The sequence below is a fragment of the Corvus brachyrhynchos genome, unplaced genomic scaffold (genome assembly GCF_000691975.1).
Source record: "Corvus brachyrhynchos isolate BGI_N302 unplaced genomic scaffold, ASM69197v1 scaffold346, whole genome shotgun sequence".
Lineage (NCBI taxonomy): Eukaryota > Metazoa > Chordata > Aves > Passeriformes > Corvidae > Corvus > Corvus brachyrhynchos.
This window is the reverse complement of record NW_008238644.1, coordinates 5,958,794-5,979,757: the sequence shown is the minus strand read 5'-3', so window position 1 is coordinate 5,979,757 and position 20,964 is coordinate 5,958,794. Positions and strand designations below refer to the sequence as shown.

The window sequence follows — 20,964 nt, the reverse complement described above, 5'->3', positions numbered from 1 at the left end:
TGCTGAATTCAAGCTGCTTGTGGAGCAGTAAGAAATGCTCTTATTTCTGTCAGAATTGATTTTGAAGCAGAAGTTAAATTATTTTTATTTCCGAACAGTAAGACCCTCCTTTAGCTTCAGACCATTCCTTCCTGGCAAAACTGATGCAGCTTATCCATGAAATATATTAAAAAAACACATTTTAACATTTAGAAATTAGAGATAAGCCATTTTAAGCAGCACTTAGAAAAACAGAAGTGGAGTAGATAGAAGGGTAAATACAATCAGCTCTCTAGCAGCCACTTTTCATCATTTTTCAAAAGGATTTCTTAACAACCAAAACTTCAGAGCATGAAATTAAACCCAAAACCACTGAGGAAGGCTTCACAGACAGCTGGCATCTTTATTTCTTCTGTTGCTCTCTTATGAAAAACAAATCCCCAGTAGGGATCAGAGACACAAGGCAGAACTGAAATTTGTGCTATATCCCTTCTTCCTTTTCCCCAGAAGATTCAGTTCAGCAAGTGAGAACAGCTCACTCAGCAGTGCTCATTCAGCTCTCTGGGCTGTGCTGCATCTGCCACGTGCAACTTAGCACATGCTTACATTTCAAGCCCTGAAAATGAGACCTAAGTAGGGTTCTGTATATTAAAAAACCCAATTAAAAAGGGCAAAAAAAATTTCAGAAGCTTTGTGTTTGTAGAAGCTTCAGCAACAGCAAAACCCACCTCTTTAGCTGCGTTTTAAAATTTTAAGCCCATCTACCTTCCTTCATCACTAGTTGAGTTTTTTCCCAACAGAAATGCCCTCAGCTGACAGCAAACCATGTCCTGACTGACCTTTCTTCAAGATTCCTACAGCTGACTAAGAATTTTAGGAGGAATGAATGTGCATGCAAAGCCCAGCTTGAATATAGGGTCAATAACACCTGGAAAATACTGCATTAGAACTACCAGCAATACAGAGTTCCCTAACAAAGTCCTTCGGCAGCCATTCCCACGAAATTCTGAGCATGCAGCTATAAAGGTATGGGCAAGAAGCATTCCTAAGCCCGCAGCGCTATTGGAGTGGTCATCTGGAGGCAAGAAAACAAACACCCACTCCTATCACCTGAGCCACAAAGGGGCACATTAAGCTCACCTGCTTTTTGGTTCTCCAAAATAAGAGAGATTTCACATCATTTTCACACTTCAAAGACTGATTATTGTCTTCTTATCTGCACATAAAAGGAAGAGTCATTTTATGAGGAAGGGTTCCTAATAAAAACTATCAGAGTTGTAAACACCTTTAATGTAAGTTATCATTGTACAGGCAAGTTTTAAACTACCAGTAGCTCCGAAATTGCAGTTTTAATAGCTGTCATTAAAACACTTAATTGCACGTTTGTGATTATGTTATTATTACTGGGTTGGAATTGCTCTCTAGAACAGCTCATATACAATAGTGCACCATCTCCACTGCCTGTACAAACAAACCTTTAGAGTTCCAATGGTGAGCACCACACTTATTATTGATAGTTTTTCATCAACCACTTGCTAGAAAACTAGAAAATTTTCTTCCCCAAAGATCTCAAAGTACATTTGATTTAACACACGTAAAACCTCACGTTAACAACCACTGAGACAACTCCCATGGACACTGGTCTAGTAGATAAATTACACATGGCATTTGGACAGGTGGAGAAAAAATCAACCTTGGAGTTCAGTTTTCCTGGCAATCCATCTCTCCAGTGTCTGCCAAAGAGCACAGCTCTCCTGCTGCTGGTGCCACACAGATCTGTCCTGCTCTGCCTTTACCGCCCACCACAGAAAAAGGTACAAATACAAGACTCCAGATGGCTGAGATTTCCGGATGTCCAGCCCACTGCCTCAGAACTGCTGTCACTCCCCCACCACCCCAGAGAGTCGGGAGAGGGCCCGTGTTCCACCAGCACTTTACACAGGCACGGGCAGCACGCCAAGCCCTTACTCCACTCACTGCCATCCCCACAGAGCCCAAGGCAATGGCAGCTCATTTTTTTCCCTTCTTTTTTGTATTCCCTGAAAGCCATGCCCCCCAGAAACGTCTGTGGAACTGCAGCCTAAGTTACTGCACTGAAGATGCAGCGGTTCTGTGGCTCTGAAGCTGCTGATGTGCTGGGCCTGAGAAGGAAGGAGCTGTGCATGGCCTAAGAAATTATTCTTGGAAAGACAGACTCAGATTAACAGTCAATTAGCTCTCAAAAAACACCAACCCAAACATTTTGGTAGCCTCAAACTACACAACAACATGCAAAGGTACTGCTCCTTTTTAATATCTCCACCCTGCTCTGCTACACAAAATAGGAGACATCAGACCCAGGGTGCAGATCATTTGAACATTGCCGTTTTAGTTATCTCATTCTCACTTTGGTGTTAAAAATGTGCAGTCCTGCCCAGCAATCTTATCCTGCTATGTAAATCTTTTTAAACAAAATGCCTTATTCAAAGTTTACTATTGTTAACTGATATCAAATCAGTGTAGCAAATTGCCATCGGAGTATCTTGATCTAATTTTGTTCTGGAAAGAATCGAAATAGATCTGAAGAAAATTCAGATAATGGAACAGGCAAAACAAGAAAGGGAAAGGAGGAGCATAAACAAAAGATAAAAGAAGAACAGAGAATAAAGGATAAAGCTCTGAGATACAAAAAATAGGATTAAGTGATACTGAAATCGTGGGGGGTACGTGCACAGATATCCCATAAAGCAAGAGGAACACCAGAGATTAAAAATGTTACAATCATCTACTGCAGAATATGAAATTACATCATTCACAGGGATGGGAAAATGGTGTGTTTGGGGGAAGTCAAACAATGGGTCTGAGCTGAAATCTCTGAGCAGCCAATGTCCCCTGTCACTGGATTGCAGATGCAGTCAATGGAGCCAAAACTTTCCCCTCCTGTGGATCTGCCTATGAGTGACAGCTCTGCACAACACTCAGCAATCCATGGGAATTTAACTGCGGTGTAATGCTCACAAACAGGCTAAACATTCCAAGGACATAGGAAATATATCTTCTTCAATTTGAATGACATTCGGTACTAAAAAGTCTGTGGGTTCTCAAAAATTGTGTTACAGTTCCTTGTCTTTCGAGATAAAGGGAATAAGAGTCTCTTTCCATTTATTTTAATGTCTATTTTTATAAGGGTACACCAATTACAAAAGATCTTATTTTTCCCATGTCCTATCCCATGATGCAACTTCTGAGGATCAACATTCTGAGGATCCCAGAGATCAATGCAGAATTCTGTAAATGTAGCAAAACAAGTTACAGAGATTTTGCTACACTCCTCAGTAAAATTTCTTTCCCTTAACAGAAGAGGAATATCTTTCCTGTCTGTAAGTACACACTTAGAATCCTTTAGTGCTGGAATTAGAAGGGATGTGTGAATACGAGTAGTGTCAAAATACAAAGGATACTGAATGAAAACCCACACCTCTGTAAAGGGAAACAACTCATTGTAATTTGCACCTCTTTTGCAAGCATAGCCCTTACAAATAGCTCATTGCAAAGAAACCCATCCAAAATAAAAATACAGTGAATTCGCTCCACAAATTGCAGCTACACAACCCAGAGAGGCAATTCTGAAGTCCTAGGGTGTGGTTTAGTTCGCCGTGCTAATAACAAGCTCTTAGTAACAGGATATAAAACCACTTTCAGAATCATTTTTCTCAGAGGGACACGAACATTGAGCCAGGAAGAACCCGTGTGTCACACAGCAGCATCGGGGCACTGCTGATCCACAAACTTAACAACCCAGATGTCTCTCCCTGCTGATTTCCCTGGCCCAAGCTGCCACCACGGAAAGCAGACTATAGACAGCAGCAGCCTCAGAGGAAGGAACCAGCCTCCTTTCAGGCAGATAAAGGTTGTCTTGAAACAGAAGCCAACAATATTCCTGGGCCTAATCAAAGACTTTTTTCCCTACTTTTTACAGTCATTTTCTTTGTACTTCTGGCACCATCTTTGTTAGGAAGATTTATTGTCTGCTTTTTAAAATTTATCAGTTTGCAATGGCCACAAGATGAAGGGATCTCTTAAATCACTATGTATGAGGAGAGTGTGAACATGTGTCTTACAGTCACAGCTTTAAAGGCTCCCATTCTGGAAAACCACTTACAAACATCAACAATGAGAGGAACATTTTTGAGACAGTTATACTCAAGACATGCTATTTATAAGGCGCTCTGTATTTTGAAGTTACTGAATTACAATTATTCAAATTGACTGTATCTGTTAAAGACTAAAAGGGATAATTTTTTTCATTATATGGGAAATTAAGAGAGTAACAGATTTATTTGTTGATTGATAATACATGACAAAATAAAGGACACGAATCCTTTGAATGTTAAACATTGCTATTATAGATACCACTATAATTTCTTTCTAAAAGGTCTATTTACTTAACTATTTAAGTTACAAATCCGAGCAACTGTTGCATCATCTTACAGGACTGGGATTGCTGTTGAATATCAGGGCAGGATAGTAGGATAGATAAAAGTTCTCTAAAAGAGAAAGCACCAGAACCAGCAGCAAGGTGGGGTTGGTCAGCCCTTCATTTGAATGTAAATGTAATTATGAGGCAGGCAGTTGGGCTGACGTCAGACAAGATCTTGGTAAACCATTACCACCAGCACCTGGTAACACAGTTGATAATAAAAGAGGATGAAGTAGAAGATTCCAAGCAGAGTGGCATTATTAGAGAAAACCAAACACAAATATTTTTGAGCAGTAAAAGAAGACACTGAGGAACAAGATGTTGTGACGCTGTGTTTACAGTCTGGGACAGCCATGTACGTGAGCTCGCTCTTGGATAAGGAGCCCAGCATGTACCCAGGATCTGCCAGGGCCAACAACAACCTGCCCGTGCAAAACTTTGTGTCTGCTCCAGCCTACTCCGACTACATGGGATACCACCCTGTGCCAGCCCTGGACACCCACGGGCAGCCGGCGGCAGCCTGGGGCACTCCGCCCCCCGGCGGGAGGCCTGGAGCGCCTACGGCCCAGGCCCTTCCAGCGCCGTGGCTGCTGCCCACATCAGTGGCTCGTCCCCTGGCCAGGGCTCCTACAGCTCTGCTGATTACAGCTCCCTGCATCCCGCCGCCGCTGCGGGGTTACCTCCTGTAGATACAATTAATGCCCAGCAAATCTCTCCCAACAGCCAAAGGCACAGCTCTTATGAGTGGATGAGGAAAACGGTGCAAACCAACACTGCTGGTGAGTGCAAATTCAACTTCCAACCTCAGAAAGCATCTTCTGCTATCACTGAGCTTAGAAATAATTAACTTCACTTGAAGCACGTAGGTTGGTGGGTCATTTATGACATTTATTTAACCTACTGCTGTTTAATGCAGTTTTAACTAAATTTGTGCTAGTTTCACTTTCTCCCATAAAGGCTTTATGTGGTTGCTGTAGTGGAACGGCTGATGTGGCTGACCTGGCTGGAGCTCAGCTCCAGGAATCCCTGTTGGAACATTCTGTAAAGCATTTTGTGTGAAAAACATGATAATCATGAAAGTGTTATGGAGCAATGCAGCAACATTTAACAGTTACAGACAGAAATACTACATCGTTATTTTGTGCTGCAGGGGAAATATCAATATATAATCAGGTTGATCTTTTTAAACCTTACAGACTTCTCAGTAATTATAAAGAAAACTATGTACTTTGATCTAACTGCAGTGATTATGCAATTTTCTGCAATTTTCCTGTGTCTCATATTTTTCTACCCAGATTTATTAGGTGAGCAGAAAAAATTCCCAGAGAAGCAATCTGTCTCAAACGATCAGCATAGACTATTTTGTTTGCAGATCACATAATTCCTTGGTTAAGCTTCTTCTTCATTTAATTTCACATCAGTTTTACTTTTCTTACACGCCAGAATTTTTCAGCTTCCTCAATTACACAATTAAAAATCTCTTTCCTGCAAGTGCCACTCACTGATGTGCCTGTTCTTGCCACAAGCTGCCTGCCAGATGAACCTTTCCATGTATATTCCCAAGGTGGAAACTAGGGGTGTAGAAAGGTTTGATAAATCTGTTGTTAAGGTTAAAAGTAGTAAGTGTGTGTTAGGGAGCATCAAAGAAAATGCTCGAAAGAAAGCAGAGCAATTACAATTGAAGCAATCTTAGAAGACAGGGAAAATCACCACTGCCTGCTTCAGAGAGAATCCGCCTTCAAATGGTTATTACTCAGGAGCAAAATTAGCCTGGTAATTGTTTCTTAATTATAAAGCAGACATACATTGTTTTGTCTCTGTTACTAAATATAAAATGCCTGGTGAACATTAGGATATCCCAATGCTGTCCTTCCACTTGGAGCCTCCACAAAGGCCTTCAAAGCCAGGCAGATTCAGTCTGCTTTCCCCCCTTCTGTATACTCATGTAAATCCCAGTAACTTCATTAACATCCGTGGAGACTGCCAGGTGTAGAAGTGATGCAAGACTTGAGTGTAGATCAAATTCAGCTGAGACTACTGAATGTCAATGAGGCAGCCCTGTCTGTGTCATGTAGGCACTGAATTTTAAATGTATAGCATTCTTAAAGAATAACATTATTAAAGAATATCGCAGACTTAAAAATCTAAATCCTTGCTTCACACTTATTGAACAGTCTTGGAAGACCCTGAGATGTTTCTCACACCCTTGTCCAAATTTATAAAATATATTTGCAATTCAGAGACACAATTTTGGGCCTAAATTCATCTCTAGTCTGAAAAGTGCTTACACAGAATTTACACACATTCTGAAGTACTTTATGAACCATTTGGGACAGGTGGAACAGAGCCCATCAATAGCTGCATGTCCTGAGGCTGTGCATTCCTAGAACCCAATCCTTTGAAGTGTTAAAAACAGCTCAGGACTTCACAGAAGTGAGCTCAAGGCATCAACCCACCTTAAAAAGAGAGATGGTGAGAGTAAAGCACAAATGTGGTAATCGTGCAAAACAAGAAAAGTACCAAAAAGATTTGGCCTTTCATTGGTGTTTTTAAAAAAAACGTAAAATTTTAATCCTGTCACAGAAAAAATTGTGATAAATGGAAGGAAATTCAAATAAATTACAAGGCTAAAATTAAGCATGTGACTGCTCTGTACCACCTTATCAATGTTTTCTCTAGAAGAAAACTGACTTGATGCCATTATAACCCTCTTTGAAACACACTGTTGTTTGCTGTTTTTCCTTATTGCCATAATATTATTTGTGTTATCAAAGTAGCTACTGGTTCCTCTCCTTCAATGTTACCACTGCTTAATAAAGTTCATTGCCTTAAAATCCCAGAATTACAGCCCTAAACTCTACAAATATATTTCTGTGCATAAACATGTATATGTCCTTAACTTCACCAGTGGTGTGTACACACACCAATGTACGTGAGCAGAAGGGAGTAACAGAAATCACAACACATCTAATGAAAGGAGGGATCCTCCTGAAACACAATTATTTTGAGAGAAATGTCAGTGGGAATTGCTTCCTCTCTGTGTAGACTCTATTAAATACACTACATTCTGATTCAATATCCTTATTTAGCATTTGATACAAGGAAAAAAAACTCAACTGCAGGTAAAGTCAAATGAAAATTTACCTGATCAAGTCAATCTTCAGGATGAAACAACATCACAAAGACAGAAGTACTCTGTTCTTTAAACAGATAAAATGTGATTTGAAATGATACGTCCTCTGACTAAAAGAGTGTAACTGTATATTCAGAACAAAACCCTTTTTTACTTCAAACACAAAGACATTTCAAATATATAAGGCTGTAAGAAATTTTAAAAAAACCAAACATGGAAAGTGGGCTTGGTAGAGACCTTCCTAGTCAGGCCATGCAAGTGAGGAAAAGAACATCCAAAGAATTCCTGACAGTCTGATCCTGGTTTGACTAAAAATCTATTATAAAATCTGCCATCAACTTCAGTTATGCTGGAGTAGAACTTCAAATTAACTTCTAAACCCTGTGTAATCAACAAGGTAATATGTGTATTTTCTGAGAGCAAGAAAACCTTCAAAGCATAAAACTTACTGAAAAGGTATCTAAAGGGCCTAGAAAAAGGTTTTAAAACTGCATATGAAACTTCATCTAGGAGTGACCCTTCTCAGAAAGGGAAGGGACTTTAACAGGACTAAACAAAAGGACAACATGATTTTCGTATGTTACAGGTTCAGCCCCAGGATTTTTTTTAAAACTATAGCCAACACATTTTCTGTCTTTGTTTAAACAAGCAGGGACGTACAAGTAATTCAGATTAGAGCACAGCAGAAACACAACCAGAAAGCAAAACAGAAAAGCAGGAAAAAAGGCCAGGCCTCTGCTCTAATGCTAATTTATTTTTCTTTGTAAATTAGTTGTGACATCTATTTTCCACTGGCCTACATTGTCTGAGGTTTTGAGGCCTATCTGTCATATTGAGGCAACAGACCCTTTTAACACTTCACTTTGCTTTGATATGCAGTCTTGTCTCTTCCTTCTCCCTCTTTTCTTCAGGAGTTATATTGCCGGAAAGGGTGATGATTTTCACAGCAAATAAAGAGGCCTTCTCCCAGCTTTATTGTCTTCAGAAGAAATACTCTGTGAATTTTATGACCAAGTGGAATGGAGAAAACTACTCCTTTTCTCCACCCCCTCAAATCATGGTTATATTTGCTGATTATAGTGAGGCCGGAATAACCTCGTTGAATTTTAACTTGTTTTCAAAGATTTCCTCTAAGCCCTCAGTTTACGAGGAACCTGAATATCTATACTATTGTTAGCATTAGAACTATCACTGAAGGCAAATATTTCAAAGCCAACGATTTGTACCATGAAAAAAGTAAACTTAGTTGGATGATTTAGTCCTGCAAATTTAGGCAGGAAAATCTTCTATGCTGGAAGTTGAAGTGGCATAGGACTTGGGAAAATATCCCTAATTATGCGTATTTCAGCTATGTCTACCTTCAGATAAAAATATCCCATTCTGTCCTCGGTGTCGGTCCAAAATTAAAGAGAACTGAGGAAAAAATATTCCTTCATCTATTTCTGTCTCTTTTTCCTCTGCTAAGATGAAAGCGTCTGACATTTGTTTAGGGCTTGTAAATTCCAAACCAATTGGCTTGTGTTTCTGAATGTGAAAGGGGTTCTTGATAAGATCTCCTTGTCGCTCCTTTGTGTGGCGTGTGCTTCATCTTAACACCTCAATGGATTTTAGGGAACCACTTTAAAGGAGTCTTTGTCCTACAGTTTGTCCCAGAAAACTCACATCAAAAAAAACTGGGAAGATCAGAAGAAAAAAGAAAAACTATCTAGTTGGCTGTTGAAAGTGCAAAGGAGAACAAATAAGTTGAAAACTGATCTCCCTGGATTATTACTACATGAAGAATTGTTTAAAAATTATATGAAATGAGAGATACATTCTAAACATTTGGTAATGCTTCTCTTAACAGTATTTATCCAATATATCTAAGAATATTTCTTTTATACATTAGAGAGAGGATGATCCTGAAATCCTTTTACAAGATTTTATTGCCTCATCTTACAAATTGTCAAGTGCCTCCAACTCTAAAGAGAAGCCCAGCACAGAGTACCCTCAGGAATATCCTACAGGCACTCAGCACCTTGCAAGACTGGACCTTTTTGAAAAAGTAAATAAAATTATTATTGAACTTCTAAGTTTATCCTATGGCCACACAAGAAAGGAAAAGCATTTCTAGTTGGACATATCTTTGTGCTAGAGAAACAATCTTTAAAAACTCAGATAAAGAATTAGGCCACGGTACAACTGAACGAATTGTGACTGAAGCTCAGTCTTGAAATCCTGGGTATTTATGCTCTCATAGACACAGAAGTCACTTCAGTGAGCACTAAAATGAAACCCCTTTGAGATTAATATAGCCAGCACCAGTTATGTACTGCTATGAATTATTTAAGATGCATTGGGGTGTTTATCACTTAAGAGCTTCACATTTAAATGTATGTTTACAGAGAGAGGGAAAAAAAGAGGGAAAGACAGTTATGGTAACCAATACTCTCTCACTTCACCCTGCACCTCATATTCCTCCTCTGCACCACAGCAAACAATCCCATACAAGTATTCTGTAGTTTAATTAATGTCTGTGAAATGCCTGAGATGTTTGCAAGCTGCTATGGAAAATCCAACTCAACATATGAATAATACTTCTTTCCTAACCAGGTAAAACAAGAACAAAAGAAAAGTACCGAGTTGTTTACACAGATCACCAGAGACTGGAATTAGAGAAGGAATTTCACTGCAACAGATACATTACAATCAGGAGGAAGTCAGAACTCGCAGCAAACCTGGGACTCTCCGAAAGACAGGTACAGAGAGCAGCCCTGAGGTGTGCCCACAGTGCCCAGACACTGCCACTGCCAGGAGACACAGCAGCAGCCACCTCCTGCACCTCTGCACCTGACACACAGAGAATCCACTACACAAACCCACAGTTATCAACAGGCTCATTTGACAGAACCTTCCAATTATAGGGAACTCAACCTTAGAAATTAACTCATACTTTAAAAAGTAGTTATTCTTACATTCTAGCTTACTAGCTTGGAATTTAAACAGTCCAGCTTAATAGGATCTTAGCTATGTTCCCAATAGCTGTGACATTCACAATTTTATTTCTTCTTGAAATCACACCAAATAATGGCCAGCAAAAAAATCCAAGGCATTTGATATATTTCAGCTGGAAGACAGGAAAGTTAAAACTCAAGGTCAATCCAATGAGATAGCTATGGGGTTCTTTATTACAAACATATTGCCACAGGCCACATTCTTCCTCAGTCAGATTTCAGCATATTCAGGAGGGTTTTACAGCCTTGGATTTTCAAGTCAGGATCTCTTTTTGCCATACGTATGTGTAGCCAAGACTATCCATCCAGGGAACGTTCAAGTGCATACTTGGATCATTGCTTCCTTGGAAAGCAGCTCTGCCTTCACTCATATCTAGTACATATTTAATCTCTGTCCTAGATAAAGCCAGTCTCCTGAGCAGAGCACAGTTACATTAGCTGTGTTCACGGATGGACTAAAGTTTGTCACACAGTAGGATAGAGCTGCACTGGAAAATTTTCAGAGAACTGCAATTATGAAAGATTTGAAACTTCCACCTTAATGTTACGCAAGCTGGCTGATTTAGAACACAGACATGCCTGGAGTCACCAGCGATCCTGCAGAAAATCAGCAGTTTCCTTTTACAGAGCTGCTGCTCCCAATGCCACCCCATTTTTAACTGGTAAAGTTCCTTCAAGTATAATGTAGACAAAATACATAATTTATCTGCATTTCCACAGGACAGACAAAGCTAAATGCTTCTTCATGCCAGTACCAGTATGGTAATAAGAAGAAATACAAAACACTGAGATTTTTAATACAAAGCAAGGGTACAACTTTCTATATCATATTGTACTCAACACACCTTAAAGGCTGTAACAACTACAGTAAAGTAAGAACACAATTACCAAGAAGGAAAACACAAACAGAAGCTCCTACTCATTCACATTTTCACATAAGGAATAAAATAGAGATACTTAAAAGTAGATTTTAAACAGATAAGAGTCTTTCACCTGCACAATGAGCTTGGGAAATTCGCTGTCTTTAAGTAATGCTGATATATCTATTTATACACATAACAGTACATATGTATCTGTAAAATACAGGTATAAATATATATTCCAGTAATAAAAACAATCAAAACTTTAAAAATGCATAAGAATTTATGCACACACAAAAATCACTCACAACATAAATGAAATAAAAGAACCCTCACTACTTGGCTTTGAATTAATCTGTAACATAGATAATAAAGAAATCTTCAAAATTCATCCATAATTGCATCTTCCTAAATTATGACACACGCCACTGGCAAAGCTGAGGTAATGAACTCTGCACCCTCTGAGTCTCAATGAGTTCATTGATTTCTGTATTCCTAAATATAACACAGCAAGTTCACTTTACACTGCCCAGGAGAAAGAGAAATCAAGAAAGAAATAATCAATTTTCCATGGATTATTATGCCAAAAATTAATACAGAAAAATACAAAAACTTTTCACTGCACAAATTCAGTATTTTGGTTTGTGGGGGGTTTTTTCATTGGGTTTTAGCATTGGGGTTTTTTTCCTCATGGCTTTTTGTTTGCTTGCTTTGGGTTTTCAGGTCCTTAAATAGTGTTTTTGAACTTACCTACATTTCCATTGCTGTAATTATGGTAAAAAGTTGACTAGCACTTTGAATTAATCAGGTATCATTTATAACACCCCAGGTGAAAATCTGGTTCCAGAATCGCCGAGCAAAAGAAAGAAAAATGATCAAGAAGAAAATCTCGCAGTTTGATGGCAGCGGGGGCTCAGCTCAGAGCGACTCTGGTTCACTCAGTCCAAATGAACTGTCAAATTCTCTGTTCCCACCACCACATGGAATAAATGGATTACAGCCTAATGACATTCATCAAGTCATAGTTTCAGAATGAACAGAGGGAAAAAAACAAAACAGGAAAAAAGAAAAAGCAAGAATGGATTTCTCCACCACTGCCATCCCCCACCTTGGAAACTCAACTTTGCAAGGGACCATTTTCATTTAACTGCCTTCAGAGTGCTGATTTCTAAGCAGAAAATTTGAGCCTATTACCAAAATATTTTAATTATTGCAAAAATCTCAGGGACCTTGTGCTGCTAAGATTCATCTCTCAATATCTTTGATAGCAGGTAATTTGCTTCAGACACTGACACAAAGAATGATACCGATGAAGATTCAGTACATGTAGTTCTAGTCTGATCATACATATACCCAGGAAACTAAGAGAACAGATTATAAAATACAGTCCTTTTGCAGAAAATATAAGAAGCTGGGTGTGTGTGGTTTGTACCATTTATATAATTAGAGTAAACCGTAGATGTTAATAAATATTTACACTTAAATGGACTGAAAAGAATGCGACTTTTTGAAAACAGCAAAACGGTTTAAAACACTTTTAAATGCTCAAGGAACATAATAATGTTGCTATACAAACATATTGCATTAGTTAAATAACACAAGTAACTCTGCCCCATGGAATTGTATTCGAGCAATAGTTACAGGTACAGAATATACCAAACCTGCCAAGATTTGTTCCAGTGTAAGAAACACAGAAATTTCTCATGCACATTAGTAAATGCCAGATAATTTGGAAGATAAGTATTACCTCGATCTTCTATGACTGCACATATTATTGCTCAAAAATATGAACACAAATGGAATGGAAACAGAACACTTACTACAAGCAAACCACCAAAAAGCAAATAAAGCATTTGCTTGATGTCTTTAAGCATTTGAAGTGAAACAGGAGCAGTCTGGTGCCACTGATTTTATACCTGACAATTATTTGGGGCTGAAGGCAGCAACTATCCTGAAGTAGCTGAGAGAGTATTTTGAAGCAGTTACCTGCAGCTGAGCAGCCCCAAAGCACAGTCACAAAAGGAATGTTCATGTCATGTGCACTCCTGAAAGAGCTCAAATTAAGGACGTGATCACAGTGGGGTTTGCTTTAATTACTGCTCCATGTTGGCAGGTGAGAAGGTAGCAATGGTATCTGAAAGACAAGTGATGAGTCTGGAAAAAGTAGAAAGAAAACCCGAAGCACTAAAAAAATCCCCAAGCCCTTCAGTAGTACTATTCTTTGGAATTTCTTAATGTGATCTTTTTGATAGCATACAAATACATACAATAGAGCGAACAGCTCTATTGGGAAAATTTAATATTCCTGAAAATGTCAAGGGGAGCAAAGGTAATAAAATGGGAAAAAAGCAGAACACAAAGAGAAAAGAGCATTCTGAAAATCCTGCATCGCTTATTTCAGCAACCTCAAACTCTTGCTCTCAGAAGCAGCAGAATAAATTTGGCTTTTCTTTGTGTCAATGAGCATTGATAATGCACTGAACAACACGGACAGAACTTGTCAAAGCTCTCATCATCTGGATTCAAAACACTAGATAACAAATTTGAGGATATGCCTCATTATTCCCCATTTATTTTAAAATAACTCTGTTAGAGTAACTCCATGAAAGCAATTCTGTTGGGAGTTACATGAATAACACTCATCAGAACTTAATTCTGAATTATGTTTGTAGACATAAATGTCTCAAACTAAACTAGGAAGATATCCTGTAACACATATTAAGAACTTACTCACTGTAAACATTTTGTGGGTGGTTCCCCAATATATTTGCTAGTCATGTCCTATCATATGGTTCAAAGAAATGGGTGTATTCTAATGCAAACAAACTGTAAACAGAAAATCTTGTGTATATTAATAGTTATAAAACTCAGCCCGATGAGAAATTGAGACGACATCTGCATGGCTTTAACTCAGGATCTCCTAAGTCCGCTCACTGATGTTCCACTGGGACCACATGGACATTTTAGGAGACAGAGCACATTGTGGAACATGCACACACAGCCCTGGCTCTGTTCAGATTCACAGAAGTGTACATGTGACACACACATGCCTTTTTTCTCTGCTCTTCAGTCAAATAAATCCAGATTTTTTCCTTGGGAGAGGAAGTTTCCCCAGTTCCATCAGCCCCTCCACCTGGACTGGCATTCCATACATGAAGGATGTAGAAGACAAAATAATCTCTCAGGAAACTCAGACTTTAGACAGACAAGAAAAAAGGGAAGAGGACCTTTACCTCAAAGCAGCAGAAGGGCCATTTCTATGGAAACCAGGAGAGGGCTTTTGTGAGGCTTAGCAGTGGCACAGAAATGGAGAGGGAGGAAACTTCTAGTTTTCAGATTTTTTTTTCTCTGATCAGTTTTCATATCAAAAGGAAGATGGCTAGTACAGCTATAACATACAACACACCATTGAGTACGTTTGCGTATTAGAAATGCATTGCTTCCGATTTCTCTTCCCTTCTTATTTATGACAAAATTGAAATGAAACACAGAGTTATTTACCAGGTCCACATTCAACATATTCGAAATCATCATCTTGCAGATTCTAACCAAGCTCCAGGCAGTCAGGAAACACCACCCTGCTCTGACAAATGGGGCAGAGGAGCCACTGACTGCACTCAGAACAACCACAGTTGATAAAGGAATCATTCTAAATGAGCCTATTTTAGATGTTTTTAGAGTTGGAATGGGATACAAAGCACCTCCTCTGGCATGTTTAACACCAGTCCTGTCAATAAAAATTGTTTTCCTTTTTCATGATCTTTATCCCGAATTTTACCCACAGATGTATTTTAAATGTATCCAAAGCATATGTTAATAAATATTTAGGGGACAGTCTCTTTCATCCACTAGAAAATTATCTCTAAGCCTACACAGAGTGTATCAGATTATCTTCTCTGACTACAGTTAAGTAAGAAGTTATTCCCCTTATTGTTGCTGTGCATAATTATCCCCAATATGGATCATAACATCCCTTTCAGCCTAAGTGCAGTGGCACAGCTGTTTCTCAAAATAATCTAAGGAAAAAAATATTAAAACTCTTCTAGACTAATCAGGGTATTTTTTAGTAAATTCTATCAGAGGGTGATTAACTGCAGTCAGAGTATCAGGTGAGGAGGCTGGGAAGCCAGAGAGAGGGGGAAATGGCAAGCAGCTAAAAGAAAATCCTTACCCTGCCTCTCGCAGGCCTTGGACACTTTATCAGACTGTAGCTATGCCATGAGCCAGACATCATCCCAAATCAAAACACAAATTGAGCACTTCATGCTGGTGCATTTAAAGGCCCATTAAGGACTCCAGGACAGCCTGGCAGGAGCCCATCCATGGTCATGCTCTGCCAGCATGGGAACACAAGATCAGGACATGCGCTGGGGTGGAGGCACCACAAAGTCCTCACATTCCATTGTTCCCTGGGCAGCTGAGTTTGACTCTTCAGCGTTGCTTCCATGAAGGAGAAAGTTCAGCAGATGTGATCAGCCCCTGTATTAATTTTGGTATTTCCATGGATGCAACACTAAAGGCTATATAAATAACATTTTTCAATATTTATCTTTCTTCCTTTGAAGAATTCTCCAGGGACTTTAGTTGTACTCTCCCTTAGCACTGTTAAGCAATTAAAATACTAATGAATCAAATGCCATCCTTTGCACCCAGTGGGTATCCTCCCCAAGGTCTCCAAGTTTCCTGTGTTTTTCACTGTATGTAAATAGAAAACCATCACACTGTTTGAATTCAGCTGATTGATTGGTGGTTGGAGTTTGCAAGGTAGTGAGCTCCTTTAACACCATGCTGATATCAAAAGAAAACTCTGTATCATACGACTGTCTAATTCCAGCAGCCAGCAAATCCCTTCTGACATTTATCTGAATCATGTTGATTCTTGTGCCAAAGCTTTGGAAGAACTGCACTCCTCAGCCCCACTGTCCAGAAATACTTAATCAAGAAGGGACTTGGGCACAAACTGCTCCTGTTGACACTCAGTATAGCACCACAGTGAATCGGCTTCATTAATCAACTTCTAAATATTGATCTGGAGGAGCAAATAATGAAAAATACAGATGTTTCCTTAGTTACAGAGAGTTTAGACTAGAAACAGGCAAGTACCTCATTATAAGATATTTTAAAATATCAGTTCACTAAGAAAGCGTAATTTAAATCCCTAATTGGCTGTTTGTAGTAGTGATCCTGGTAAAAAAAAAACAACCTGGATGAGAAACTTGACAACCTCTTGAAACTTGGATTATTTTTGAAAATTGATCTACCTGAGGCATTTTCAGTATAAGCAGCACAGAACTGCAGAGCCCTGCACAAAGCTAAAACCCTTCTAAAAATTGCAAAATATTTGTATCACAAGATCAGTTTCATTAAACCTGTCACAGGACTCTTGACTTGCCTTCCTTCAACAAACGAGCACATCCACATTTGCCTAATGAGTTCCACATTTCTATTTCTGAACAAAATAATGGGAACTTGCAACGCAAATCAGCTTGGGAAAAGGGTTTGCATTAGTTGATCAAGAAGCATGAGGGTTTGTCCACCAGACTGATAACCCATTCTCCAAACGCTAAGAGTATATTCCCATTATCCAACACCTTCTACCTGTGCTGAAACACACAGGTCTGAGATGAGGGAATTCTGAGAGCCAGCCTGACATCACTTGTTGTATATTCTTTCTCCTGAAGAATGCCTGTGTGGCGGTGATTTGTGTGGAACAGGGAAAAAGTACACTGGAAGAAGACTCAGAATCTCTCAGGCCCACATCAGCACTCCCTTTCCATGCTCTCCCAACAGTGTCTTTATTTAATGCTGTGCCTTGGTTTAACTCCTGGCTTTTCTATTCTTTGTGTTTCATGCTCTATATAAGAACACTTCTGATTCCAAGAAAGGAAGCGATTTGTGTGGCTAAACATTGCCAGAGACCATCATCCCTCCACAAATCTTTCAGTTTTTATGGCATAATAGTTTCATCAAATAAACAGCATCCTAAAGAACTACTGAAAATGAAGCTTCTATTTCTTCCTGTGAAGCCATAAAGTTTGGTAAGTCATGCTGAAAAAATTCCCTGTAGTATTTACCTCTCAAACCCAATACTAAACAGACATTCTTTAAATACAGACATGGGACACAAAAGGTGTTTTTTCTAAAATAGTCTATTTTTACCCAGTCAGTCACTGTTGCTATAGGAGAGAACACATACACATAAAAAGAAAAGTCTACTGAAACTTCAGCTGAACTTTTGACTTCAATCTATTATTTAAAAGCACAAGATGTTAAATATGAAGCTGCTTTAGCAAAGTACCTTTTCCAATCAAAAACACTTCTTTTCTTGGTTTGTTAATACCTCAGACACTCATTATAAAGAGGTCACACAGTAAGTTATGCTTCATTTTACACTCAATTCAGCAAATTATTGCACTGCCTGCTTTGGAGCTCATGCCTTAATGCCATCACATGTGTCCTTCTGGCACAATGTCCACTGAAACGTCTGTAACACTGGCTTGTTTGTTAAAGCAAAACCCAGGCTGCATTAAATGGAAGTTTTTCTATTAAACATGAGACTGTGCTGGACGTGTTCATGTTTGCCACATCTTGCCCCAACACCCGAGTGTCACCATTGTCAGATCTCATGTGACAGCTGTTCATCCTTGCAGACAAGTCCATGGGGTTCATTTCAATTTCTAGCACACATTCCGCTTGTCCCTCGCTCTTCCACCCTTGTAAAATTTTCAAGACATTTTTATTGGAACACATGCAAGGAATGGGAACCAGGCATGGCTTTACAGCATCCAAGTGGGATCCTAAATGCTCAAAAAAAATCTAACACCAATCTTCTTAAAGAGCTTGATCCACATCCCAAGTCAGCGCTGAAGTGCTTATCCCAGTGAAAGCTGGATCATGCCAGGAGGGCACAGTGTCACAACCATGGGAAATCCCAGTCTAAACCCCACAAGTTGCCTCTTTTGCTCCCATTTATTTGCATGAGCAGAACAGGGACTGCTCCTTAGCCACCTGGGACAGTCTGTTCCCAGGGTTTACCTTTCTTCCAGAGCAATGAGCACACCTCGTCAGACAGCACAACAACTCCTCCACTCATCCAGCATGGAGCCAGTTTTGCCATTGAACCACCAGCACCAATAGTTAAGCATGGAAAAAGATACCAAATATCTTATAAACTTATCTTCATCCAATTATTTAAGAAAATGCATTTCACATCTCACTGGGTAGGAGCTGGAAACCCCACCTGTGGCCCTCTACTCAAAGTATTCCTTTGAGTCTGGAAGCACCTGTGAAAACTCTTCAATTGTCAGGTTAGAATAGTCTAAGAAATGGAAATACATCAGTAATGTTGATAAAAATCAGCAGTCAGACAAAGCTTTGGGAAAACAAGAAATATTGTAGCACCATGAAGAAAAAGCAATTAATTTTCATCACGTTATTTAGCATTCTGCAGGGACAGTGCTGGAAAATGCTTCCCTAGTGAGCTAAGAACAGCATTTTTAACTCTTCCACGATTTTTCTGGCTTTTGCTCAGCACCAGCACATAGCCTTGAACCCAGAAGTCTGCATTTAGCCCTTTCTCCTGGGAAATGCTGGCCAAGAGGACACCAGGCACTGCACTTGTGCTCAGAACACCAGTCAAGCATAATTCAGCATTGGTTCAGGTGTTGGGTTTTGGAAGCCTGGAGTCCCACACAAGTTCTAAGCATCATGAGTCCTAAAATCTATGGGGAAGTAGCAAAAAAGCAAAGGATTTGTGGTCAAAGTCTCATGGTGATACAGTTGTCAAAACAGGCATTGCAGCTTGTTTGCAGTTTTTCCAGGGGAGCCAGAGCAGGGCTGTCCAGAGAAGGGGCTTGGAGCAGCCTGGGATAGTGGGAGGTGTCCCTGTCCATGGCAGGGGGGGGAATGAGATGAGCTTTAAGTTCCCTTTCAATCCAAACCATTCTATGGTTCTCTGACCTTTCCTGTGGATGGCTCACCAAAGCTACCACGAACTAAGACAAGCTCAACTGAAGAGTAAAACCTATAACGTAAATGCACAGCATCAGAACTATCATTTTTTCCAGTGCTCTCAGTTACAAGACTTACGTCTTTGGTTTTCACACCAGTTAAAGCAGACATCCAGAATTTAACTGAGAGTAAAATGAAGACAAGTATCTTATTTTAATACCCCCATATATAACTTTATTTCACTGGTTTCAACACTTTCTTTCCATGGGTTATGAATCTATATAAAGATGAAGATGAGTAGAAAAAATATCAGATCCTTAAGTATAGAATAGTTTTCTCTATTTTTTTATCATGTTTCTAAACAGGATGTATTTTAAATATTTGGTCAATGACTTACTTTCTCTGCAATTTACTGACAACATTCAACACTAAAAAAAATGTATTTTGACAAAAATCAGAGAACATAGAACATGTAATTTCACTTTATGACAACTTGTCTCAATTTTTTTCTCTAGCTTAGAGTGTGATTTACCTGCAGCTCCACATCAGATGGATAATGTGCTGAAGTACAAGCACACAGCACTGATAAAACTGTAGCTCATATAATGTTACTTTCGGAGGCAACAAAAATTTTCACCGTCAAGTCATCTGCATTTTGCTGCAGTCTAGAAACTCCGGAAAAACAATAAAGATGATTTGTGAAAAAATATTTTCCTGGAAACAACAAACAGGGATGGAGACCCATTTTTACTTCATGCAGGAGAAGGTGAGCTTCTTTCTTAAGAGTACCTACAGGTCAGGAATTCCGATTTGGACACACACCAGAGCCAACACTTTATAGGAGCTATGCTAATACTAAAAAGGACCAACATTTCCCTCAGAATTTCATTTTTCATTCCTCTATTGCAATTACAAACACTAATAATTTTTTGGCTACTTTCCATTTGCAGTAGGTGAGTAATTAAGTACTTATTACCTCAATAACAGTTTACACTTGCGTGCTGATGGGGGCATTCCTCTGAATCATTCCGAGAGAATTTTTTTCCCCAGTTCTGCTATTCCTATGGGGATTTTCTTCCCTCTAACCACACCATTATCCTGCACATAATTCACTTTCCAAATCCACCAACAAATCCCAGACAATCACCTCAAAGCTCTGAGAAAATTCTACAGCCCTCGCCCTCCCTTATCTTCACCTGAGCCACCCCGGGGAGCGACACAGAGGGCAAAAACGAGAGGGGAAGGGGGAAAGCGCTACCCGGCTGTTTTTATTTAAACCTCTACAGAAACACACCTGGAAAAGAGTTTAAGGAAAAGGAGTCTCAGCATCTGCCCCCGTCTTCCCTGAGGAGCCCCTCGCACCGGCCCGGAGGCGGGAAGGGCCGCGCGCGCACCTGAGGGAATCGCGAAGGGGAGTTATAAATGCGATAATAATACTAGAGATATTCAGGTCCCTTCTACGCCGAAGGCTGATGCGATTTTTGGGGTTTTTTTTGGTTTTGTTTTATTGTTTTTTTGGTGGTTTTTTTTTTTTTTTTTGAAGCAAATTAAAATCCAAAAAGGTTTTTTTTTTCCTGTAAACACTGAATT

The 20,964-nt window shown here is 39.4% G+C and overlaps 1 protein-coding gene across 1 annotated transcript; it reads left to right on the top strand.

The window, feature by feature from the left end:
- Positions 1 to 4,536: 4,536 nt before the first annotated feature.
- LOC103617871 (homeobox protein CDX-4) lies at positions 4,537 to 19,267 on the top strand. Its single transcript, XM_008636222.2, is given in 4 exon segments — positions 4,537 to 4,969; positions 4,972 to 5,217; positions 10,164 to 10,309; positions 12,254 to 19,267. Coding segments are annotated over 4 exon segments (777 nt in total). The 5' UTR covers positions 4,537 to 4,791; the 3' UTR covers positions 12,461 to 19,267.
- Positions 19,268 to 20,964: the final 1,697 nt, after the last annotated feature.